The sequence below is a fragment of the Diabrotica virgifera genome, chromosome 4 (genome assembly GCF_917563875.1).
Source record: "Diabrotica virgifera virgifera chromosome 4, PGI_DIABVI_V3a".
NCBI classification, from domain to species: Eukaryota; Metazoa; Arthropoda; class Insecta; order Coleoptera; family Chrysomelidae; genus Diabrotica; species Diabrotica virgifera.
Genome location: NC_065446.1, coordinates 29,626,131 through 29,653,808, shown reverse-complemented (window position 1 = coordinate 29,653,808; position 27,678 = coordinate 29,626,131). Strand labels below are relative to the sequence as shown.

Here is a 27,678-nt window from a genome sequence, read left to right as displayed (position 1 = left end):
TAATTGAATAAAGTCATTTCTTTAATGCTTTATTGAATTACTATTAAGTAAATACTTAAATACGAGGAAGTAAAAGCAAAGACTTCTTTTTATTCAATAGACCCATTGATGCGATTCGTCAGTTAATTAAGGATGACCGCCGTGTAACATACCGGGAGATAGAGGCATCATTGGGCATTTCAAAGACCTCGATCCAAAAGATCCTACATGAAGAACTGGGTTTAGGAAGTTGGTTTTCCGTTGGATCCCTCATTTGCTTACAGAAGAGCAAAAAGCGACTCGCGTCAATTGGTGTCGAAAAACATTGGAACGGTTCAACAAAGGAAGCTCAAAAAACGTTTATAGTATTGTTAGGGCGATGAATCTGGGATTTACTCCTACCAACCGGAAAATAAACGCCAATCCGCTGTGTGGGTGTTTCAAGATGAGGAAAAACCAACAAAAGTGATCCGTCCTCGAAGTGTGTCAAAGAAACTGGTCGCAACTTTTGTGTCAAAATCTGGTCATGTGGCAACGATTGCTCTAGAAGATCGAAGAACGGTTACTTCTGATTGGTACGTAAGCGTTTGTTGACCAGACGTTATCGCGAAACTCCGACAAAGCAACACACAACGGCGAATCATCCTAGATCATGACAATGCAAGTGCTCACACTGACCAAAAGACAATAGTTTTTGGAGCTTGAAAACATCAAATTGTTAAACCATCCACCGTATTGCCCCGACTTACGTCCCAACGACTTCTTCACGTTCCCAAAGATCAAGAATTCAATGCGTGGGCGGCGATTCCAGTCGCCAGAAGAAGCCATCGATGCCTTTAAAACAGCCATTTTGCAGGTGTCAGCTGAAGACTGGAATAACTGTTTTAGCAATTGGTTTGAACGTATTCAAAAGTGTATCGATCTTGGTGGGACATCTTTTGAAAAGCAATAAAGTACTTTTAAGTCTATATATTTTTTTGTTTTTATGGCTATATGCAAAACAATAATACGTCTCTTGTTTTCGTTTTACGGCGAAATTCTTTCTACTCCTAACTGAGTATAGAGACCATGTTTTCGTAGGAATTTTGGCACGTTGAATAGGGGCACGGCCCAAGGGGCACGGCCCAAAATAGCGAAACTCTACCTTATCGGTAATAGTCTACAGTCTACGAGATGTGCACGGTAAATTGAAGGTGAAATTACAAAAAAAATACGTATGTCTTTGTACTCACTTTACAATGCTCAAAAAATTACGGATCTGGATTTCAATGCATATTTTTTTTATAATTCTCGTATCAAAGTTGCGCGTGAAGTTAGGCGTGTTGATGACAATTGCGACCCGTTGGCATCTAAACATTCCGTATATGTATTTGGCACCTAGGAGTTTTCTATTGGTTCCTTGCAGCACGCGGCCATATTTCAACCAATAAGTGACGAGATGCTATTCACGTATACGGAATGATATTCGGTGCGAAATTCATATACGGAATGTTAAATATTCGTACTTCGTAGATAAAAAAAAGACGACTATTTTCGTCTGGTATCATACAGCCCTAAACTTCAACAGACTTAAATAGCTGAAACATATCTAAACAAACACGTGCAAAGTCATTAAAAATTCTGCGAAAGCGAAACCTCTGCGAAAAGTCAAATAAAGAAATAATGTCACTCAAATCTATTAGACCTAGTGGAAGCACGCCAAATAGAATTCTATTTTAGTGACTTCACGTTGCCTAGCAACCATCGATTCTCCCATTATGAAATTCTATTTTGTAACGTCAGAAAAATAGAATTCTATCTGGCGTGCTCTGGGCGCAGGGCGCATCTGTAAAAATATTAGTATGTACATTTGGACGTTGAGAGGTGACTCAATTTTTTTTGCAGAAATTGCTTGAAAATAACTCAAATAATAATATTTGAGTTATCCTCCCTCTCAAAAAGGTCCGGAAAATTGTTTAAATAATCAAAATGTCAAAAAATGAAGGAAAAATTCGATTTTTTTTTTCGTTTTTTGATTATAACGTTAAAAGTATTCATTTCCGAGAAAAGTTGTACTGACATAAAAGTTGCGTAATTAAATTTTCTACAATAGCAATAATTGAGAAAAAAAAATACAAAAACAAGTATTCGCATTTTACGGTTTTCAACCATTTATGCTACACTTAGGACCTTCATATTTCACCCAGAAAAACTTTATGATACAGTAAAACAATACTGTAAATTTCATTAAGATCGGTTCAATAGATTTTGCAAAATAAATTTTGCAATCCAGCTTTCCCAATAAAAATTCATTTTTTTAAATGTTACAGGACTAAAAATAAAGCAGATAGCCAGTTGAAATTTTTTTTGCGTATAGAAGTGTACTGTACCTTTCATTTGCAATTTGTGAAATTAAAATCGATTAACTACTACGGCGTCAGGAATTTTTTTAAATAAACATTAATTATTGGAGCTACGCGCAGGACAGCGGATAGTTTGCTCTGATTGGGTATTCCAATGACCTTTGATAATGATTGATACATTTTAATTTTTATTACATTTCGATATAAATAAATAAATTTGTTTATTGCAAAATATATCCTTTGAAATAACACTTTTTTTAGCAAAAACTTTCTTTGTTCATATATTTTAACTTAGAGAATAAAAGTTTATTATTTTTAAACATATGCAATTGTTGAAACAATATTTCACAAACAATAATAAAATTAGTTTGATTTTTGTGGAATTAAAATATTAAAATAAAACAAAATATAGAGTAAGAAAATAATATATTAGATAAAGATTGGGAGAAATTTTGGTGTAAATCAACTTGCGTGAATCGAACACCGCTATCCTGCGCGCAGCACCAAAAATTAATGTTTATTTAAAAAATTTCCTGACGCCCTGGTAATTAATCGATTTTAAAAAATGAATAACCATTTTCAATTTCGTTGCAAAACGAAAATACAGCCGAACCATATTCCAGTCCAATCAGAGAGTGCTGCAAGCACCTCTACCGGTTTCGAAACTTATTAGTCTCAGAGTTAGTCTCAGAGACTAATAAGTTTCGAAACCGGTAGAGGTGCTTGCAGCACTCTCTGATTGGACTGGAATATGGTTCGGCTGTATTTTCGTTTTGCAACGAAATTGAAAATGGTTATTCATTTTTTATTTACATTTACTCTGTGTGGAGTATGAAGGGAACCAGTCTCGTTGGAACTTTACCGCGCTGAGCAGATGTGACGTGAATTGTAAATTGTAGAATTCCCTCATCTTCCTTAGTCTCAGCATCCGTATGGCTTGCAAATTGTAGAAGCCTCGGAGGTGTAACCAGAGAAGGTTCCCATTGTTTTCATTCTGGTGGGATATGTTATGTGCCATTAGAGTGAAAACTTAGTCTTAATCGATTTTAATTTTGCAAATTGCAAACGAAAGGTACAATACACTTCTATAAGCAAACAAAAATTCAACTTGCTATCTGCTTTATTTTCAGTCCTGCAACATTTAAAAAAAATTTTTTTTGCGAAAGCTGGATTGCAAAATTTACATACAGTATTGTTTTATTATATCATAAAGTTTTTCTGGGTAAAATATGAAGGTCCAAATATAGCATAAATGATTGAAAAACGTAAAATGCGAGTACTTGTTTTTGTATGGTTTTTTTCGCAATTATTGCTATTTTGCAACAAGGGTGACTATTTTTTAAATTTTTAACCAATTCTATATTGTAGGAAATTTAATTACGCAACTTTTATGTCAGTGCAACTTTTCTCAGAAATGAACAGTTTTAAAGTTATAATCAAAAAACCAATAAAAAATCGAATTTTTCCTTCATATTTTGACATTTTGATTATTTAAACAATGTTCCGGACCATTTTGAGTGGTAGGATAACTCAAATATTATTATTTGATATATTGTATATATAATATATACAGGATAACTCAAATATTATTATTTGAGTTATTTTCAAGCAATTTCTGCAAAAAATTTGAGTCACCTCTCCGTCCATCTCAAAACAGATGAGCCCTGGACTATATACCCTTCGCATTATTTCGCACGAAATAACATTCTATATAACAGGTAATAATTGTTTTATTTTGTTTAATAATACATTAACAAAATATTTTAAAATCACTCTTCTTTAACTGACTTAATAAAAAGTCGTCTTTTTTAGTCTATGAAAACATTCCGCATATATGAATTTCGCACCAAATAACATTTCAAATACTATAATTATTGTTTTATTTTTATTTAATAATACCTTCAAGTGTTTTAAAATCAATCTCCTTTTAATCGACTCTAATAAAAAGTTGTTTTTTCCGTCTTCGAATATTCAAGATTCCGTATATGAATTTCGCACCGAATAACATTCCGTATACGTGAATGGCACCTCGCCGCCTATTGGTTGAAATATGGCCGCGTGCCGAAAGGAACCAATAGAAAACTCCCTGGTGCCAAATACATATACGGAATGTTTAGATGCGACCCGTTGAATAGATGGGAAGTGAGTTGCAAATTATAAACTTCCCCTAGTCTTCTTTATTTCAACATTCGTATGGTTTGCAAGTAATAGAAACTACGAAGGCGTAACCAGACACTTGATCTCTTTAAAAGTTTTATTTTCTTCGGAATTTGTTAATAATTCGGAATGTTTATAAAACTTAAATTGTTTTAATATTTAATACATCCTAATCATGTGACATTTGTGTAATGGGTTTTTTTTTTGAGTGAATTTGATGGCCTTGGCCGAGCCAATTAGCCAGACATTTTGTTATTTTAAAAACAAACAAATTTGATTTTTCAATCAGAGGAATTTTTTCTGTATTTCTAACTCTAAATACATAACAAACTAACATTATTATCTACAATTATTATCTAAATAATACTCTGTTTTGGTTGTTCATTTTTTTTTGTAAATTTTTTATTTTTTTTTTGTATTTTTTTTTTGTATTTTTTTTATTTTGTTAATTTGTTTTTTTTTTAAATTTTTTAATTGTTATTTTTTATAAATTGTTTTTTTTTACTACGCTAAGACGTAAAATTTTTTTATTGTTATTTTTTATAAATTGTTTTTTTTTACTACGCTAAGACGTAAACCCGATTCATCCTCGCGGAGGTTTACATCTTCTTAGTTTTTTTTTGCATTTTTTATTTTTTTTTTGCATTATATTAATGGGTTCAAAAGACTTAAAAACATCTCACTACACCTAGTTTAAAGACTGCAGATTATTACAATAATTATTGTATGTAAACAAAATATTTTTGCTATTGGGAATATGTAAATATGTCTTGTGATACAATTCCTAAAATAAATTTTAATGAATAATTCTTCTGATTTTCTCTATCTCAAGTATTTACCATAAAGTAAAATACTACAAAATCACCTGGAGCGACATACTTGCATTATGTGTCATGACCAATAGTTTTTATTTATTAACCAAATTTAACCTTCAGTTATTACTAATATAAACAAGAATTCTATAAATCTATGTGCAAATATGACAATGATTGGTAATTTTTAGACAATGTATCTTCCCCACTTTATGAGACTGATCATCTACAATTAATAAAATTTTAGAGAAAATTGATCACAACATTCGAATCCAAAATCAAATAACAATAACAGTTGCAGAAAAATCATAGCATGTGGATTGTCTTTAAAATGAAAACTAAATGCAATGATGACAGTAAAATTATTGTGTAAGGGCGAGGCTATATTAGTGCGTTGCGCTGCGTTACGTTGTAACGTCGCAACGGAACAACGCATCGAGACGAGGCCCCATTAGTGCGTTACGCGGCGATGCGACGTCGCAACGGAACAACGCATCTGGACGAGGCCCCATTAGTGCATTGCGCTGCGTTACGTTGCAACGTCGCAACGGAACACCGCATCGAGACGAGGCCCCATTAGTGCGTTACGCTGCGTTGCGACGTCGCAACGGAACAACGCAGCTGAACGAGGCCCCCATCAGTGCGTTGCGCTGATTGACGGACATAGGTGTGTTCTTCGATGGCAGAGTCATCGCAAGGCAGGTGTGGCATACAATGCGTTGTTATGTTGCGACGTCGCAATGCAACGCAGCGCAATGCACTAATGGGGCCTCGCCGATGCGTTGTTTCGTTGCGACGTCGCAACGCAGCGCACTAATGGGGCCTCGCCCTTAGTGATCCCACAGTTGAATTCATGTAATTGAATGAACTATCACCCAGTAAAGTCGTCCCAGAAACGCAACTCATAAATATTGACAATATCATTGAAAAGTCATCTACTTTAAAACGTGTAATGATATATGTCTGAATTGTCTATTGGGACCGTGCAAGTTCGGAAAAGCGATGACACCTGGTTTCATAGTTCGGCAACATTTTTCGCACTTTTAATTATATTGGCCAATCATATTGGTCCTGGTTACTGGACAATTGTCAAGACCATAGCCCAAAACAATTATAAGAAGAAAAAGTAATATTAAGGTTATGTTATTAAAAGGTAAACAATTATATGTAGTAAATAAAATTAATTATTAAAATGCACTACTACAAGCAAAATAAAATTAATTAAATTTACTTTTATATAATAATTGCATATCATATCAATATTGTGGAGCAACATATAATTTTTCTTCTTCATTGACAGTAGATATGAAATATACGTCAATTTGACAATTTCAGAGTTGCAAGATTTCTCCGCTATTCGTGCACGATCGTTTCTCGTATCCCCTCCAAGTACTTGCGCACACGGCGAATATAAATGACCAAGCCACAAAAACAAAATTTGTTTAATTTATTAATGTTTTGTATTTTGATAATGATTTCCGAAGTGGAAATTAAGATGTCAAATAAAGTTAATTTCAGTGTAAAATTTGTGGCTTAATCGCAACTAAAATAATAGTAAATTGGGCTAAGATGCCACAAGGAAATAGCTTCAGAACAATAATAAAAAAAATATAACATATTCTTAAAAAAGCTAAATATGTATAGACATTAACACAAATGGATTAAAATGTGTAATAAAATATACACTACATGAAGAAAAAATCATGCTGAAGTGACCATTTTCTGAATAAGTTTCAGAAATAAGATAAACTTAATGGGAAAACTTGTAGTTTAAACTGAAAAATATTATGCAAAGGAGTTCTCTGTGAGTAGATATGTGAAGAATGTGAGAGTCTAACTAGTGTTAAAACAGGGGTGGGAAAGGGCTTGATACCTTATTTATTCTCATTAGTGTTTCCTAACAGGAAACTACAGGGTAACAATCCCTGGTGCTTAAAATTAGCTGATGGTATGATTGTTAGTAGGAAATAACAAAAGGAAATTAGAACAAAAACTGGAATAGTGGAGAAAACTCTTATAGTCCGGGAGATAGTATCAAGCTTGACCAGAGCATTTTAGCATGGCTGTTTTTTTTTATATGGTTAGTTGTTCCAAAGCCTTTTAACAAATGATATGTCAGCTGGCGCAACTCCAGGGTTTTTAGGCAAGAACAGATAAAATATGAAAGTAGATGGAAAAACCCTACAACTTATATGTCAAATATTTATCTCCGTGCCTTACACCCATAATGGCCTATTGGTTAGAATACCTGGCTCCTGGCTTTCACCCAGGCAAGTCGGGTTCGATTGACATTTTGATTTGAAAAATAATTGTTTTTATAATATCTTTTTATATTGTGTGGTATAAATAATAAAAACGTGGGATTATAAAAACAATAATTATTTTTCAAATCAAAATGTCCATTTTAAAAACAAAAAGGATGCCGGGAATCGAACCCGACTCGCCTGGGTGAAAGCCAGGAGCCAGGTGTTCTAACTATTAGGCCATTATGGATGTAAGGCACAGCGATAAATATTTTGATATATAAGTTGTAGGGTTTTTCCATCTACTTTCATATTTTATCTTTTCTTGACTAAAAGCCCCAGAGTCGCGCCAGCTGACAGCCATTTTCATTATCAAACAAGTACTATCTACCAAAATATATTCACAGAAAAATTTGACACTATCTCCCAGACTATTAAGGAAAGAGGTTTAAAACTTTGTAATGAAAACAAATTATTTGGTCTGTTCATTTAAACACAGAGTTTAAAATAAAGATATGTAGATAAATAAAAAAAACTTTGTAATCAGATAAAAAGAGAATTCAAGTATTTACAAAGATACTGCATATTTTGAAAATTATGGAAAAACGGCTCGTTTATGTAATGATTTTGATAGTTTCCAATATACTTGTAGTCACAGGCATCAAATTTCAATCAATAAATTAAGCTGAGGAATAATACTGTGAAGATTTTTTATATCCAGGAAAAAATGAATAATAGTGACTTAATTGACCATCCTTATATGAATGAATTTGTCTGATTTCCCATACTTAGCTATAAATATTAAACTGAAATTATATGATACTATAGTGCTGCTTTTTAGTAAATTAATATCTTCACTATGATAATTAAAATTATCATTTTTAATAGTCACACCTGTTAACTGTTTTAGTTTAATGTATATATTGAAACTTTAAACTCTCACATTATATATTCCACAACTTGAAATGATTTATTTAGTTAAATATTTATGTACATAAAAGATTCCAAATATTTTAATAGGTAAATTAGTCACAACCATAATTGACTGTGCTGAAAAATACTGAAATTACTATAGTGTTTGTCACTCTGAGTTGTCAGTACAGCTTGTATGCAGCAATGCTTTTCAAATGAGAAGTAAAGGAACCGTGTTGCCACATAATCGGTACGGGCACCAGAGGTGGCTTTTAAATACAAGAATTTAACCCGGTCCGCTTCGCTAGCACTTACTGATTATAAACCGAGGCAGCGAACTGGCATAAGATGCTGTGAACTGGCATCGTTTCTCCCCTTAAGAACCTGTACTGACTTCTCGGAGTGACAAACACTATAGTTTATTAATATTTAAAACCTTGAAAAGTATCTTAAATGTGAATGCAAATAACAATACAAAAAATTTTGCTTATTTTTGCTGTCAAGTAAAATTAAATGCATTTTATTACATTATGGAAAACCAATGATAGTTAATCAAAAGGAAGACCAAAACAATAAGGATATTAAAAGTAACAGAACATTATTAGAAACAATATCAATGTTTGAATATCTGGGCAGCATTGTAATTGATGTTGGTAAATAGATGTGGAAATAACAAATAGATGAAATAAATCTACACAATTATACTACACAATACAACAATATTAGGTCACAAAGATGTAAAAAATAGTCACAAGTAAATAATTTACTTGTCATCTCTTAAAAGGGTAAAGATTATTTTCAAAGTTTTAAATTTTAATAAGCTGGATATGAGGGATGTAACATTGATATCAAATTTATACTGCAGCCAACGATCAAATGTGAAAATTGGAAGAGAAGTGTGGAAGAAATAGAGATAAGGGTCATGCAAGGTTGCATACTGTCGCTGTTACTCTTTAATGCTTATTCTGAAAAAATCATACAAGAAGCTTTGGTAAACGAGACAGTCAGCATAAAAGTAAATGAAAGTTTAATTATAACATTAGGTATGCCAACTATATAGTCATAATAGCTGACAACTTGGAAGACGTAGAAAGAATATTGAACAAAATATTAAGATATAGTGCAGAATATGGACTCTCTTAACATCAAGAAAACCAAAATGAAAATTAGCAAGAACAACAATACAAACAAAATATTAACAATTATACTGCAGAAATAAGAGTGAGAATTAAAAAAGCACTTGCCAACTTCATGAAAATGAAAAAGATTTTATGCAGCAAAGATTTGACATTAGCCCTTAGAATTAAATGTTATGTAGGTTCACAGTGTGCTTTGTATAGACATTAAACCGACAGTAAACCAAAATGCAATAAATCAACTTAATGCATTTGAAATGTGGACATTTATAAGAGTGTTAACTATTTGGGTACATAGAGTCACGAATATACAGTCGAACCTGCTTATTGGAATACCCTTCGTGCCCAGCAAAATTATTCCTTTAACTGGGATATTCTAATAACCGATCATTAGTGGCTAGTAGAAACGTTTCGGGACCTCAAATTGCTATTCCTTAAAGTGGGATATTCCTGTAACCAGTATTCTGGCAGAGAGGAAAATTGAAAACACAATAAAATAAAGAAAATTGCAATATCTCGGACATGTGATGAAAGGCGAAAGATATAACATCTTGAGACTCATAATTCAAGGAAAAATAGAGGGTAGAAGCGTAGGAAGGAGATGCATTTCTTGGTTGAATAACCTGAGAGAATGGTTTGGTTGCCTCGACGGTTAGAATAGCCACGATGACTGCCAACCTTCATCGCAGATAAAGACGATTAAATCACTTCTTAAAGAAGAAGTGATTTTAGTACTTTTCAGCAAACTAAATTATGGTTGTTGGTAATTTACATATTAAACAACTTGGAATCTTTTATGTACATTGCTGCATGTTTATCTAAATAATTGATTTCAAATTGTGGAATATTATAAAGCGAGATTTTAACATTTTAATACATACATTAAACTAATACAACAAACAGGTGTCACAATAATAAAAGTGTTGTATAATTGTTATACAAGTCATTGGCATGTACTACATGCCTATAGTCTTTTTACTACAAAAGCAAGATTACGTAGGTCAAAATAATCTATTAAAGAAGCATTTTGATTTGGCACGATTCTCAATACAAACACGAATCACAATAGGTACACAGCAATAATTACAATAGCTTTTAAATTAAGCTATATTTAATAAAATATGTAGGTAATATTTATAAAAACAATACAGTTTTTAAAGCTATATTTCGAATCAAATTGTGTACGAAATGAAGTATTTAAAAATGTAGCAACACAGAACTGTTATAGCAGTAGCGTACGATTTTCTAATATATTTAAATTATTATTTTCTGGAGTATTAATAATTTAACTTAAAGGATTGTTTTATAAAATTTATATTATTAATAATAAAAAATGTTTTTGGTTATTTAATTAATATAATTCTAAAATTCTCAAAAAAATCACGATTACGTTTTTCTTGTTATAATACCATGTTGACACTTATACAAGATCGGGCAGTTCCGTGTCGGTGTCAAATAGCTGTGCTAGAGAAATGTCAATTTTATTATGTTAAAGCTGATGTTTATTTATGTTGATTAACATTACAAATATTTCGGCGTATTATTAATATATTTCGGCAAGAAATGAAAACCGATTGACATCATTAATTAGAATAAATAATTATAGATATTATTTTTATAGTAAACAAAAAAAAAATATCGACAAGTAATGACATAAACCTGGCCATGATGGAAAGTCACATTCTAATGTCATGGCAGTGCTCTGACGTCAGAAATTTTGACCTACGTAATTTTGCTTTTGTACTAAAAAGACTATACTGAACTATGTGTCACTGATTGACACATGAAAGTGCACTGAGGTCATCGTGGCCATTTAATCAATCTAATATTTCGGACATTATGTAAAATAGCTCTACAACTATTTTTTTCCATTTATTCTAAAGTATTTGTCTTTGGTAGAACTGAACAAAACATATTAAACAAACTAGAGTTGAATTTAAAATTGAATGTGTTAATTAAACTCTTATTTGGTTCAAATAAAATTCATGTTTTTACACTACATTATTGTTAAATTTTATAACTCTGCCTTTGTTAAATACTTTCTTTTACTCATGTTAAAAATACTAACACAATCTTCATAAAATCAACAGAACTCAACATAAACACTTTCCTTTAACTGAACTGAAAGCCTCTCTATAGCATGGGTATAGTCTGTTCGCTAAACTCAGACGCAACTTTCTAGATATTTTAGTCGGTAATTTTGCCAATTTTAGTAAAATTGGCAAAAAATAATTACTAAATAGTTAATAATCACTAAATAGTTAGTAATTTTGCCAATTTTTCCAAAAATGGCAAAAAACAAAAACATTATCGACTAAAATATCTAGCCAGTTGCGTCTGAGTTTAGCGAACCGACTATAAGTATAGTATTTTTACTACAAAAGCGATATTACGTAGGTCAAAATTTTTGACGTAAGAGAACTGTCAAAACATTAGAATGTGACTTTTCATTATTGCCATGTTTATTATAATCATGGCAATAATGAAAAGTCACAATCTAATGTTTTGACAGTTCTCTTACGTCAAAAATTTTGACCTACGTAATATCGCTTTTGTAGTAAAAATACTATAAGGTCAAACATAACTGCATTTAAAATTATTACCTGGACTTGCCGAAAACCCAAAATGTGTGATTCCTAACCTATTGAACAATTCAAATATACCATTAAAAATTATATCCATTGAATGGTTAACATGTTATGACTTTATTACGGCATGCCATAGATGCCAACTGGCAAATCTGTATTTTAACGATTGTAAAGGGTTAAATGTGACTGTAAATAATACATATAAAAAATATTTAGTTAAATTTAGTTATACCTCCCTTTGCTTTTCTTTGCTGTCAAGCAAAATTAAATACATCTTTACTATACTTTGTAATTTTGATAGTATTTATATTAATATCAGATACTACTGTACAGTCTAAACCGGGTGTTAATGAGACATATTTAGATACACATTCATTTCAATAACAAGACACAAGTTGCAAGGTAACTACACACAGGAAAGAGGATGTGGTCCCTTTAATATGCATAATCGCGGGGAAAGGTATAACTGTGTCGTGGCTTAAATACACTTGTTACATTGCTCTCCACTTTCTTATTTCTACTATGCAAAATAATAAAAATAAAAATAATAGGTTTGGTCTTTTTTTACGCTAAAAACGAAATGTCAATCAAAACACAAATGTCACAGGTCAGTTAGGTTAAAAATATATTATAAATTACGATATTCTCAGTTAAAATATGCTTTTAACACACGAATAAATAAATACTAAAACTGTTATGTAAAATAAAATAGCGACATTTCTACATAAACTGGTAAAAAAACAAAAATAAGGCAAGATTAACCTATATATAAACACTCCTCTAAATGGTCTTCCTACTAACAAAAACACACAGCTTTAAATAGGAACTAATTGTAAACAAAAACTCTTATCACTATCACCTTTTGATTTATTTTAATGGTGCCTTTTATCACTTGTCTAATTAAAACCATTTCAACACACACTTACGGCAGCCATGTTTGTCTATGACTCCCCCACGGAGAATGTATAATGTGCGATGTGAATTGAATGAAAATTGAAACCTAGAAAATTATTCTAATTTATTATGTAAAATTCAAACTGGTTGGTAAAGAGTTAACAATTAAGTGCATTTCTTCGTTGTTACCGTTATTAAAAGCATGGAAAGAATTGGAAATGGTGTATTTTAAATTTTAACACCAATGAATACAATTTAAATTAAAAAAAATATATTGTAAAGGCCAATGTCTTATCGTTTATTTTTTACATAAAATATTAATATAGTTAATTTTTATGAATACAAATTAATAGAGTATATTTTTAAATATTGTCCCTGTCTCCACAAAAAAGAAAAATATGAAAATGGGAAATTGAAAATTTGAATATTGCTATACATATTCCTAAATTATTTTTTTTTATTTTGAGTATATATTTAACTACATAAACAATTATTCAACTTTCCATTTATCTGCAAAAATAAAATTATCATTTTTGAAAAGTTAATTCAAATATTTTTTCTGTAACGCCTATGGGAAAAACTTGTCCTATAACAACACTAGATTGTGACGTTGACGTATATCTCATAAGAAATCTGTCAAATAGAGTCCTCCGAGCGCTTCGAATAAAGAAAAAAACGTATACAACAATTTATAAAGACAGACATGATTAATAGATGGCGCAATGTATGCATAACCATTTCAGGAAAATAAACAACAGGGACGTACTATTGAATTTGTTTTTATATAAAAAATTATTTAATTGGGGAATATGATTTCGTTAATAAAACTCGGAACCCTTTAATACTTCGATCTTTTGATTTAATAATAATCTGATAGCCCTATCTATTAGATAACTTATTTTATGCCTAAATAAATAAATGAAAAGTGACCAGATGTGAAATAGAGTAACGATGACGAACCATTTCATGAATCAGTGAGTGATTTTCTAGCCAGTGTGCAATAGAAATTGACGGAACCAGAATTAAGTGGCTACATTATCATCAGCGCGTCATCAATATTCTGTTTAGAAAGTTTTGCGAACTTTCAACAGTGCGGCAACAGTGCGTCGAGAGTACGTGACACTATCAAAAACGAAGGCACAATATTGTGATAATAATAATTATTATAGGCGCGCTAAATGTTGCCCAGTCAGTCAGTTCGATTTCTTCTTATATATAATCGATTTTTCACAGTCACAGACAGTGATGTTGACTGCGAGGTATCTCGCTAATTTTAAAGAGTCTCCCGTGTGGTCTCTTGCCTTTTGGTTTTTAATCTCTTGTTACTTGGGCTACTCTCTCTCTCTCTCTCTCTCTCTCTCTCTCTCTCTCTCTCTCTCTCTCTCTCTCTCTCTCTCTCTCTCTCTCTCTCTCTCTCTCTCTCTCTCTCTCTCTCTCTCTGCCCAATCTCAAGATATACTAGTTTAATTTTCGTCTTCTCTGTCTTCTCCAACTTCCAACAATGTAATAGACAAGGTAAGGTATGGGTCGCTTTGTGCATCGAGGTGTAACGCCAATATCAAAGACGTCATTGGTCAATATTCACTTTGAGTGGCCTAGCCATCTTTGTCTGTCACATGTGTAGGATCGACCTGAAAAGAGAGAGACAGCGTTACACTATTTTGCCAATTCTTTTTCTCATGAGCATCTTTCAGTGCGTCACAGTTTTTCGATTTCTTTCTAACGCATTACATTGTATGTTACAGAAAAAAAGGCACGTCTGTGATTAGAGACATTTATAACATTTATTCTAGTTGTCGATAGATGGCGCTATAATCGAAAAAAATTATTTACGAATTATATAATATATCTACGAATATAATCTGTACAATTTATAAGACTATACAAATCAAAGAATATACCATTTAATATATGCAATAAACACAATTGATTTGATTTTATGCCAAATTGCAAATAAAATGTGACAACTGTCAGATTTAACTAAAATGTCATGTTATTTAGAATAAATGTTATAAATGTGTATTATCACGGACTTACCTTTTTTCTATCATTTGTGACGCACTGAGAAATGCTCACGAAAAGGACTTTTACCATTCCTAAAATCTATTATTATTATTCTATGGGTGCGACCCCTTCAAAAATCTGAAAAACTGTTTTTAGGGATTTTGGGAGATTTTTTCCATTTTATAGACTTCGAAATCGATCAAATCAAGGTTTTTCATAGGTTATATTTGTATATTTTGAAGTAAATTAGTTCTTTAGAACAGCGGTTCTCAATCTTTATGAGGCATGTACCATCTAAAGTTTATTTTATTGTATTTCTATATTTTTAGATTGTATAATCAAGATTTACTATGTACTACTATTTTAAGTTTTTGTGTGTTTTGTGTACCACCGCAAATAATTATATGTACCACCAGTGGTACATGTACCACAGATTGAGAACCGCTGCTTTAGAACATTCAATAATTGGGTAAAATATCTTTAAACTAAAAAAACATTTTTTAAATATTTTTGAGTTTTTTCAAGTTTTGAAGAATATGGTTTTCTGGGGGTTTAAAAGTGTTTCGTCTAATTTTTGAATGTCCTAAAGGACCCATTATGAAACTTCTCATTCAAAAGCAACTTTTTGTTTATTCTAAGGGACTTTCGGCCCTCTGTAATAATGTACCTAATCTTTCATTCTGCATTTTGAAATTATCAAAAATACTTATTAGTTTTCTCAGGATTCGAAAAAAATAATGCATTTAAAAAGCATTGGCCCGAAATTTTACGCCTATGATCTTAAGACATGGCTCAGGTTTCAGGGTGTAAATCACAGCATAAATTCTCAAGTTTTCAAGACGGTCCTGAAAAGAATGCATGTGCATGAATTATCTAACGAACAAACCAGTTTCTAGTGATATTAATTTGTTTGATCTGACTCTGACTGATCATAACCATAACAAACGAACAGTGTATATTTGTTTCATGCCCCGCTCACTCTAATAAAAAACATGTAATCGTATTTATTTTCCTTCCATTTAGTCAGAGGCGCTGATGTCGGCCTTGTGATTGGTGGAACATGACTTTTGACAAATCCTGCGCTATCTGTGAATCTGTGTTCAGTGTTCGTGTTCGTTCGTTCGTTGTCGTTGTCGTTCAGTCATTTTATATGGTCGGTTTATGTGATGTGTTTGTTTGTGTCACCATAAAAAGCTGATATTCTGTTCAGTCGTGTTTTTTGATATTTTTGTTATTTTGTAATCGAGTACCTTTTTAAAGGTAAGTTTTTCTGATTGTAATGTAGAGATTTTCTGATTGTAGGTACTGTTTATCCAACAGTTTTAAAATACACATTTTATTTCGCGTTTTGTTGTTAGGTCTAATGGCTCCCATCAGGTGTTGTGTGCAGTCGGTTGAAAAATTCAACGAGTAAACATATATTTAATCCAAATTAAATACTCATATTTCTATGTAAAATGTCACATTATTGTATAAATAAATAATTAAGAAACAAAAGTTGTTTGTGTTGTACCTTTATTGTCCACTTGAATAAAATATTAAATATTGGAAGTACCGTATGGAGGCTATGATGTACCTAGCATGGAGGCTAGATTACGCCACTCTTCCTATCCAATCAACAACAAGAACGTTTAAAATTTCACACCTATCATGTCGAAGCTACAGACCACTTATGTGGAGGCCAGATTTGTAGTACCCTTCCATTTAACCAGGTGCTGAGATGGCGCTGAAATACGTGACATATTTTTTAAAGAGTAAGATCGCATTCTACCAAATCACACAACACTTTTTTCTATGATTTGTTTTCTATTTCTGGTTCTGGGGAAGATGATGACGAATGTTTTCGTAAATTTAATTACAAATATCTAAAAAGTGCAAACAAAGAAAAGACATAGTGGTTTAGTGACTCTTCAAGTCTTCAAACACAAAATAATTTGTTATCAAGGTTAAGTGAGTCAGGCGTTTTTATAGTCTATGTTTGAATACAATACAATAGAAGTAAATTGCTTTGCATTAACAGCAAGAATAACATTTCACAATGTTATTTGATAACATAAGGAGGTGTCTTGCGGCTCAACCTAATTTAACTTATGATGAAGCATGTTTAGATATCACCAATACACTAAATGAGACTGTGAGACTCTTTTATCAATATGATGAATGTTACAAATGCGACTTTCAAAATTTAACTGTTCTTCAGCCAAGTAAATGGACTTCTGTTCTTGTGAGAACTAGCTCTCCTCTTCAAATAGATTATTTACTTAATAACAACAAGTCAAAGTGCCAGTAAGTAGTAACTAATAGTTATACATCTGCTTATATTCTTTTAGTAGGTAAAGTCTGATTTCATCATCATCAATGGTGCTATAGCCCTATAAAACAGCCTCGACATTCCCAAGTCTATTACGTCAGTCAGATCTATCCATTGCCAACTGTTACCAGTTTGCTGTGCCTATTTTTCTACCATCCTCCTCTACACCATCCTTCCATCTGAGTTTTGCTACCCCTATTTCTACCTACCCCTGTATTTCTTCTTCCCACAGGTTGTGACAAGAATTCTTTTAGGAGAGTTTTTCTGCTGTGATCTTGCTAGATGTCCTGCCCATCTTAGTCTTCCTATTTTTATAAGAGATACATCTTTACCACCTAATATATGTTTATATCTGTCAGAAGTGAAGCAAATATATATAAAATAGCCAAACAGAGAGCACAGAAAGCAAGAGATTTTAATCAGATTAGATGTATCCAAGATGAAAATAATAAAATACTAATTCACGAAAAGGATGCCAAAAAGAGATGGAAAAAGTATTTTGACAGTTTATTAAATGAAGAATTTGACAGACAGCCTGTGGAGTTAACGGATACAGTAACAGCAATGGTTAGCAGAATAACAAACGAGGAAGTGGCTCAAGTGCTTCAAAAAATAAAGAAAGGAAAAGCAGTCGGACCAGATGATATTCCTGGGAAAGTGTGGAGAGCATTGGGAGAGACAGGAATAAGTTGGCTAGCATGTCTATTTAATAGAATTATGGAAGTTGGATAAATGCCAGACGAATGGAGAAGCAGTATATTAGTATCTGTCTACAAAAACAAGGGAGACATACAAAAATGTACAAACTACAGGGCTATAAAACTACTTAGCCACACCATGAAAATATGGGAGAAAGTAATTGATAGACGGATACGTGAAGAAACCGAAATATCTGATAATCAATTTGGCTTTATGCAGGGCAGATCAACAATACATGCAATTTTCATTGTAAGGCAACTGATGGAAAAATACAGGAATAAAGAGACCAACGCTCATTGGTATTCATTGATCTTAAGAAAGCATATGATAGAGTTCCTCTAGAGATTGAGGAAGTAATGACTAGTGTTAGGACAGGTGTGGGAGAGACTGATAAATTTCAGGTGAAAGTAGGATTGCATCAAGGCTCGGTGCTTAGTCCTTATTTATTCTCATTAGTTTTGGACCAGATAACAGCGAAACTACAGGGTAGCATTCCATGGTGCCTAATGTATGCTGATGATGCGTCTAGGACGTTTCATCGCCGCCGTTTCGATGCTGATGCCGGCCGATTCATCGCCAGTCAATTAATCGCTATCTGATATATTTCCGAATTTTCGACAGTTACAATTATTAGTTATTTTTAGTATTAATTAGGAATTCTAGGAAATGCGAGATATGACGGCGATAAATGGACTGGCGATGAACCGGCGGCATCGAAACGGCCGGCGATGAACCGGCGGCATCGAAACGTCCCATTCCGCTGATGATGTAGTGTTAATAGGAAATAGTGAAAGAGACTTAGAACAAAAACTGGAACAGTGGAGACAAGCTCTGGAGGAAAATGGTTTAAAACTTAGTAGGACAAAAACAGAGTATTTGGAATGTTCATTTAAAGATGGAGTTACTACAAATAAAATGGTATCTTTGGATGGTGAAATGATTGTGAAATGCAATAGTTTTAAGTACCTAGGATCGGTATTACAGAGTAATGGAGAAATAGATGGAGATGCATGCAGTAGAATTAGGGCTGGATGGATGAAGTGGAAAGAAGCAAGTGGTGTGTTGTGTGACAGAAAAATTCCAGTGAAGCTGAAGGGAAAATCCTATAAAACAGCCATAAGACCAGCTATGATGTATGGAACTGAATGTTGGGCAGTGAAAAAGAAAGAGGAACAACGAATGCATTGAGTTGAGTGAGAAAGAAGAATAAAATTAGAAATGAGTATATTAGGGGAAGTCTAGGTGTGGCACCAATTGATGCTAAAATAAGAGAGCATAGGTTAAAATGGTTTGGTCATGTTCAACGTCGAGACGTTAATCACCCAATACGAAGAATTGCTGAAGTGCAGATTCCTGGAAGGAGTAGGAGAGGAAGACCAAAGAAGACCTGGGGGAGACGATAAGGCAGGACATGTTGGTAAAGGGGATTAACATTGATATGACCCAAGGTAGAATTGTGTGGAGAAATGCAATTAGGGAAGCCAACCCCGCATAGGGATAAGGCAAAGAGAATGATGATGCTCTGTGGTCTATCTCATAGTTGTACCTCCTCCTATAAACACCATTTTCACAGATGCCACCATATTCTGCTTAGGATGTTTCGTTTAAATATAAGCAGGTTTTCATCTGCCTTGGAGATGGTCCAAGTCTCCGATCCATATTATGTCAACAATGGTTGTATAAGGGTTTTGTATATGGTTATTTTTGTTTTTTGGCTTAAGTTTCTGCTTTTCATATGTCTACTCAGTCCAAAATAGCATTTGTTTGCTAGGATTATCCTTCGCTTGATTTCTTCCGTCACGTCATTCTCCTTGGTGATCAGGAAGCCTAAGTATGTGAATTTGTCCACCACTTCAAAGGTAGAGTTATCAACTGTGAATTGGTGACCGATGTTTCTGGCTCTATTGTTGGGTGTTGGTGCCATCATCTTAGTTTTTTCCTCATTTACTTGCAGGCCCATATTTTTGAGGCATTTGAGATGGTGGTATACATTTCTTCTAGCTTACGTGTTGTGCAGGCAACTATATACCTGTAAACCTCTAAATTCTGGTAATATGCTGAACTAAAACAAGCAATAGTTTGTAACCCAACCCGAGAGACACACCCCCTTTAGAATGATATTCAGGTGATACAATTCATTGGGTTGAGAAGGTTTACCTCCACCCTCAGGCATCACTCCACCCCAATACTCCAGACTATCCACTCCCCCCAATAGCACTCTAATGTGCTAGAGGGGCTCTCTATCAGCAAAGTGCTTATCGTGTGGGAGTCCTCTGTGCAAGACCTACCCTGAACAATGCAGACCAGCCTGAGATGCTCTATTCCCACTTAAATTAATATTTTTTTCATCAAAATACCGTTGGTCTGTACCAATCCCTTTGCACTAATCACATAATGTTTTTTTTGACATTTTTTTACCCCCCTCCCCCCCCCCGCTTGGTGATGGTGAGATTTATGACTACCACCCTACCCCCTATATCATGTGTATTTTTTAGTATCCATAAAAAATGTATTTTTTTGTAAATCTATAAAATACATTTATTTAAGTATCATCTAATTTTATGACAAAAAAATTAAAGACTACAATAATAACGTTTAGATGTTGCAGGTTGTTTTTGGAATTTTTATATGGTTGTTTACTCCTAAAAAATCTTGAATATTGCAATCATATTGAATGTTAAATTTCCTTAAACTATATCTATATATTTCATTTATATATTTTTTTTAGAATTTTTCATTTTGGTCCTCATAGGCCTCATCCATGTGTAATTTTATTTCTCCTGTCTCCTGAAGGGTTAATAAACCAGGTTATTATTCCTACTATCCTTTAGGTATCTTAAATTAATTAATACACCTCACTGAAATAGTACATGTATAAAGTAGCAGGATCAAATTTCATATCATCATCATCATCATCATCATCAATGGCGTTACAACTCTTCGTGAGTCTTTGCCACGTTTATTATTGCCTTCCATGTTTTTCGGTCCTGTGCCACTAATTCCCATTGTCGCACTCCCATTTTCTCTAGATCTTCTTTGACTGCATCTTTCCATCTTTGTCTAGGCCGCCCTATGTGGCCTTTCCCAGAACAAATTTCATATCAACTTTTCTATAGTAGCCCAATCAAAGAACAATCTGACCCCAAAAAAAATAAAGGAAGGATGAAAATTTGGGAATAGGTAGTTAAAATTGTCTATTATTTTATAATAAAAAGTTTACAATTCTACATCCCCTCCATTTTACAAAATTGGAGGGGATACCCCTTTCTCGAAGGTGAAAAAAATATACATTCAAAAGACCAGAATTGGATAAAATTACTGATTTTAAACAACTTTTGTTCTATAGAGTTTTTTCACTAAGTCGATACTTTTCGAGTTATTTGCAAGTGAATATGTTCATGTTCAACAAAATAAAACATGTTTTTGGACGGTTTTTTGGAGATAACTAAAAAGTAAGTATTGCAGGGAAAAAATATACTTAGCAAAAATATAGCCCATAAAAAATTGAAAAAATGGTGTATACATGAGGTCTGTAGACACCGTAGAAGCAGAGTTGCAGCTAATGAAAAGTAGGTTCTTCTTTTCAAATTCCAAATCGAATATTTCAATGTGAAATAACCAAAAAACGAAGCACTTTTCGGGGAAAATTTATTAAAACTTTTTTAAAGTGTTTAAAAAAAGGTTTATTTTTGTTTTAAACAAAAACTTCTAACATTAAAAGTGAGTGAGTTACTCTCAAAATATTGTTGATCCCTTTTATTTTTTGGTAAAAAAATGGCGAAAATCACCCCCTAATTAGCATCACAAATAAATTTTATTATTACCACTTCACAAGTTACTTTGTCTATGTATTATTTATATGATCTGTAAGTTTCATCGGTTCAAAGTGCTTCCTATTGAAAAAGCTGTAGTTAAAATTGCTTGAACGAATAACTAATCACGGGTCTAGGCAAATTTTGAACAGCCATAGCATAAAAATTTTGTCTAACAAGAAAACAAAAATTCAAAAATATTCAGAAAAGCACTCTTTGTAAAAGTACTCTTTGAGATTTTTGGTATTACTAATAATTTTTAAGTTAATTCCATAAACAATTACGATTTTTTTCAAAATAAAAAAAAATGTTTTATTTTAAACCCAATTTTTTTCAAAACTGAGCACTTTGAACCAATGAAACTTATACTGGGTGGTGAATTGGAACACCGACCATAGGAAACTCAATGTAATATTCTAAACTGTTGAATTCCTGCTTCCCTAATTATTTTACATTAAAAGTCATAAAAAACTATTTGTAGAGATTTGAAATCTGTATTGAAAACAACTGTTAATATTTTTCTTCGAACAATAATTCAAAATTTTGTAAAAATATAATACAATTTTCAGAGAAATACGCCAAAGTTACGCCACACACAGTGCAAAAATGTGTATAAGATTGAATTCGGTGACAATGAATTTATTATTTTAACAATTTTAACTGTCAATTTCTTTATTTATTTTATCATTTATTGTTTAAAACACAATAATAGTGTGCTCACTGTCAGTTAAATAGTAACGTGTGGCCTAACATGCCCACACGCCCACACATACCTACCGCGGTAAATACATTATATTTTTCAAAATTTTGGAATGTGTTTAAATCATAGAACAATTGTAACTTCTGTTTGTAATCCAGATTTCAATCCTCTACAAATAACTTCTCATGACTTTTGATGTAACATAATTAGGGAAGCAGGAATTCAACAGTTTAAAATTTTACATTGAGTTTCCTATGGCTCGTTTTCTGATTCACCACCCTGTAGATAATATAAACAATACATAAGTAAAGTAACTTGTGAAGCGGTAACGATTAATTTTATTTGAGAAGCTAATTAGGGGTGATTTTCGCCATTTTTTTACCAAAAAATAAAAGGGACCAACTATACAGGGTGTAACAAAAATACAGGTCATAAATTTAATCACATATTCTTGGACCAAAAATAGTTCGATTAAACCTAACTTACCTTAGTACAAATGTGCACATAAAAAAAGTTACAGCCCTTTGAAGTTACAAAATGAAAATCGATTTTTTTTATATATCGAAAACTGTTAGAGATTTTTTATTGAAAATGAACATGTGGCATTCTTATGGCAGTAGTATCTTAAGAAAAAATTATAGTGAAATTTAGACACCCCATAAAAATTTTATGGGGGATTGGTTCCTTTAAACCCTTCCAAACTTTTGTGTACGTTTCAATTTGATTATTATTGTAGTACCATTAGTTAAACACAATGCTTTAAAAACTTCTTTTCCTCTTGGTACTTTTTCGAAAAGTCAGTATTTGTCGAGATATTTTGCATATTATTTGTCAAATCCACCACATATATTTGTATATGGCTAAGTACGATTATGGAGACTTGATAATAATAGGAAAATTTATTTATGATTTACATTTTTAGGTATATTTTGAACCATATTAAAAAAGAAGTCACATCTCGATAAAATGTGCCTTATCGAAAAAATACAAAGAAGCAAAAAAGTTTTAAAAACACTGTGTTTAACTGATGGTATCGCAGTAATAGTTTAATTGGAACATACACAACCATTTGGGAGGTTTATAGGAACAAAACCCCCATAAAATCTCTACGTAAACATATTAGAAAAGAAGCCGCAACTCGATAAAAACTGCCTTGTCGAAAAAATACTAAGAACCAAAAAAGTTTTAAAAATATTGAATTTAACTAATAGTATCACAATAATAATTTAATTGGAACGTACACAAAAGTTTGGGTGGGTTTAAGACAACAAAACCCCCATAACATTTTTATGGGGTGCACGAATTTCACTATAATTTTTCTTTAAGATATTCCTGCCATAAAAATGGCACATGTCCATTTTCAATAAAAAATCTCTAATAGTTTTCGATATATTGGAAAAATTGATTTTCATTTTGTAACTTCAAAGGGCTGTAACTTTTTTTATGTGCATATTTGTATTAAGGTAAGTTCGGTTCATTCGAACTATTTTTGGTCCTAGAGTAGGTGATTTAATTTATGACCTGTATTTTTGTTACACCCTGTATTTTGAGCGTCAAGAAACCCATTATGAACGCCCGGCACGGCACAGGCCGGCATGTCCAAAAACCCATTTGTAACGGCCGGCACGGCACGGCACCGGAAAAATGATCATATATTTAAAAACTATCGTAAAATAAAAGTTTTTAAAAGACATAAACTACACAATTTTAAAGAATATGCATCATGTTAAAAAAACGAATTCATGGTTAAAAGATAATGTACGTACCTGTCCATTGATCAAAATTTTCGGATATTTGTACCCATGTTGTCCTTTTTCTTAGTATCATGATAACTTGAGTCCGATGCATCATACAAAAATGGGTATTCTCTGACACTCTCAATGAAAAGTTCGTCCATATTATTTTATTTCAAAAGAAACAACGCGCTTTCAATTAAAAAATCAACAATATATCTGCTTATTACCAATTATGGATTGGATAACGGATTTTATTCTCCTCGGAGAATTTTGGCCGTTCCGTTTGCGTGCTGGCCTGTGCCGGGCCGAGCCGGCCGCTCATAATGGGTTACGTTGCATTTAAAACTATACAAATGAATTTGGACTGTCCTGTGCCGGGCCGGGCTGTGCCGTGCCGGCCGTTCATAATGGGTTTCTTGCTTAACTCACTTACTTTTAATGTTAGAAGTTTTTTTTACAAACAAAATAAACCTTTTTTTAAACACTTTAAAAAAGTTGTAATGAATTTTCCCCAAAAAAAGCTCCGTTTTTTGGTTATTTCACATTGAAATATTCGACTTGGAATTTGACGAAGAAGAACCTACTTTTCATTAGCTGCAACTCTGCTTCTACTGGGTCTGTAGACCTCACGCATACACCATTTTTTTCAATTTTTTATAAGCTATATTTTTACTAAGAATATTTTTTTCGCTAAAATACTTACTTTTTGAGTTTTCTCCGAAAAACCGTCCACAAACATGTTTTTTTTTTGTTAAAAATGAACATATTCACTCGCAAATAACTCGAAAAGTATTGACTTAGTAAAAAAACTCTATAGAACAAAAGTTGCTTAGAATCAATCATTTTATCCAATTCCGGACTTATTTTGAACGTATATTTTTTCACCCCCGAGAAAATATTTTTCACCCCGTATTTTCCAATTTTTGTAAAATGGAGGGGATGTAGAATTGTAAACTTTTTCTTATATAATAATAGACAATTTCAACTACCTATTCCCAAATTTTCATCCTTCCTTTATTTTTTTGGAGGCTTTCATAAAATTTTGCCTTCTTTGATGGGGCTATAAAGAAAACCAGTTATAGTCTAAGAGCTAGAGCCGAAAAATCATCGTCATAAGTAATATGGAGTTTGGCATGTGAAATGTGTCTATTGTATATTGATAATTATGACCCCTTTCAGACTGACACCTCAATGGATACAGGAAGTAGCAATAAGGGATGAAAGGGGAAAGTTAGTGCAGTCATTAAAGGTTTTCACCTCCTATTTTGTTAAACCTCCATCGATTTGCATGAAAATTGGTGAATAGTTAGAGCATATCTCAAGAAACAAAACTGATTTGGTGCCAACTTGCATTTTTGCCGTGGGGGTGGATACCACCCCTTTTTGGGGGTGAAAACTATTTTACTAAAAATAACCCCACAAATCGATAGAGGGACAAATTTTATGTAAAATTTGTTATATCATGTTATTAAAATAAATCAACGAGTTATTAAAGATCAAAGATTTGAATTTTTTGTGAAAAAAATGCATGATGTAAAGCGGTTTTTCATAAATAACTCAAAAACTAGAGGTTTTATCAAAATTGAAGATAATAAAAAATAAAATAGATTTCTTATTCGAAAAACCTTTGAGAATTAATTAAAAGTGAGTTATAGGTGATTGAATGTATATTTTTTTCGGCTAGTACTCAAAACTAAGTATTCAAGCTTAAATTACGGGAAAACGATACATTTTATAAAATATTATTTACTAAACACTTGTCAAAGTAATCAGAAATATGGATCAAATGAGCTCACAGAGAAGTTGATACCATTAAACATTATGCTAGAAACGTTTTTCAAAGTTTAGGCTCCAAAAATTTTGAGCTTAATTATTATAATAAGTTTTTTAAATTGTTTTAAGACATTTATGTAAAATTTAGCAAAAATGTATCCGAATATGTCAAATGTACCCATTATTGGGCACCCCCAGTTTCTGGACATATTCAGTTTATATTGATAGAAAAAATCCAATTAAATATCGAAATAATATAAATATAATATTTTACTAACATACAATTAATTAATATGTTCTTTTGTCATCCATAACTTCACGCATGTGCTCTTAAATAGACGCTATTGTATACGCTCTGAGCTTCGCTGGTGTCGATCCTAGTGGATTACTATTCAACTTTCACCGGTAATTTTTAAATTTATTATTTAATTGTTATCGCTTAATATTTACAACGCTAAAAAGTAATTAAATTGTAATAGATTTTTTAAAGATTTTGCTAATCATTTTGACGTTCTATTGATGAAATATTAATTTCTTACTTCGGCTACTTTCACATATATCGTGTAGATGGCGCTAATATTAATTTATAATTACATATTACCGAACATTAAAAAACGTAAATTCAGTATTTAAAACGTAAGTATATTTAAGGTAAAAATATTTTTTAATTTTTTTATTTTAATTTAATTTTATATTTAATGTTTTTAATTTTAATTTTAAATTAATCACTTTGACATTTTTGTCAAATTTCCGGTAAACGTTTACAGACTTGTCACTACTGGCGCTCGCGATTTTATAAATATCCCCTCTACGTACAAGCTCATAGCGTATAGGTACTTGCTACTGTCATTTTGGAGTCGGCGTTTGTATTGAATGTATATTATATACTCCAAAAAATATAACTGTTTTCAACATGGCAACAGAATACACTTGGGTGCTTAAAATAAATTGTACAATTGATACAGATACTGCTGTGAAATTAATAAGTGAAAAAACAATGAAAACTGCAAAAGAAAAATTAAAATTAAATTTTAATTATTAAATTATAATCCTAACTTCATTCCCGAAATTCTTTTGAAAATTATTCTGTTAATAACTAATTTCAAAATAAATATATAAATAGCGTATGTTTTGATTTTCACTTTTTCCTAAAAATTCGAAATGGTTCTCTTATTTTCATCATCACTTACTTAGCTTTGATGTTATCAACTTCATCTGGAGCTCACTTGATAGGTATTCTTGAGTACTTTGACAAGTAGTGTTTAGTAAGTATGTATATTTTATAAAATGCATCGTTTTCCCATTATTTAAGCTTGAATACTCGTACTTAGATTTGAGTACTAACCGAAAAAAATATATATTCAATCAACTATGACTCACAATTCTAAAAGGTCGTTCACGTAAAGAATCTATTTGATTTTTTATTATCTTCAATTTTGGTAATCATAACTATTTTGTTAAATCTTACAGTTTTTGAATTATTTATGAAAAACCGCTGTACACCATGCATTTGTTTCACGAAAAATTCAAATCTTTGATCTTTAATAACTCAAAAAGTATTGATTTATTTTAATAACTTA

The 27,678-nt window shown here is 32.1% G+C and overlaps 2 protein-coding genes across 5 annotated transcripts in view; one reads left to right on the top strand and one right to left on the bottom strand.

The window, feature by feature from the left end:
* The window catches only part of LOC114349379 (serine/threonine-protein kinase Genghis Khan), a 217,796-nt gene extending 204,616 nt beyond the window's left edge, over nt 1-13,180 (bottom strand). For 2 of the 3 annotated variants that reach the window (XM_050648108.1, XM_050648111.1), the window contains exon 1: nt 13,029-13,180. The gene's annotated coding sequence lies outside the window, so the exon portion shown is untranslated. Of the gene's footprint in view, nt 1-12,931 lie in introns of all 3 variants that reach the window. The other variant, XM_050648109.1, reaches the window with a different exon arrangement.
* A 3,659-nt stretch (nt 13,181-16,839) lies between these two features.
* LOC114349364 (heparan-alpha-glucosaminide N-acetyltransferase) overlaps nt 16,840-27,678 on the top strand; it is a 43,938-nt gene continuing 33,099 nt past the window's right edge. The window contains exon 1 of one of the 2 annotated variants that reach the window (XM_028299713.2): nt 16,840-17,353. In XM_028299713.2, the coding sequence (XP_028155514.2) occupies nt 17,106-17,353 (248 nt within the window). In that variant the 5' untranslated portion in view covers nt 16,840-17,105. The remainder of the gene's footprint in view (nt 17,354-27,678) is intronic. The other variant, XM_028299715.2, reaches the window with a different exon arrangement.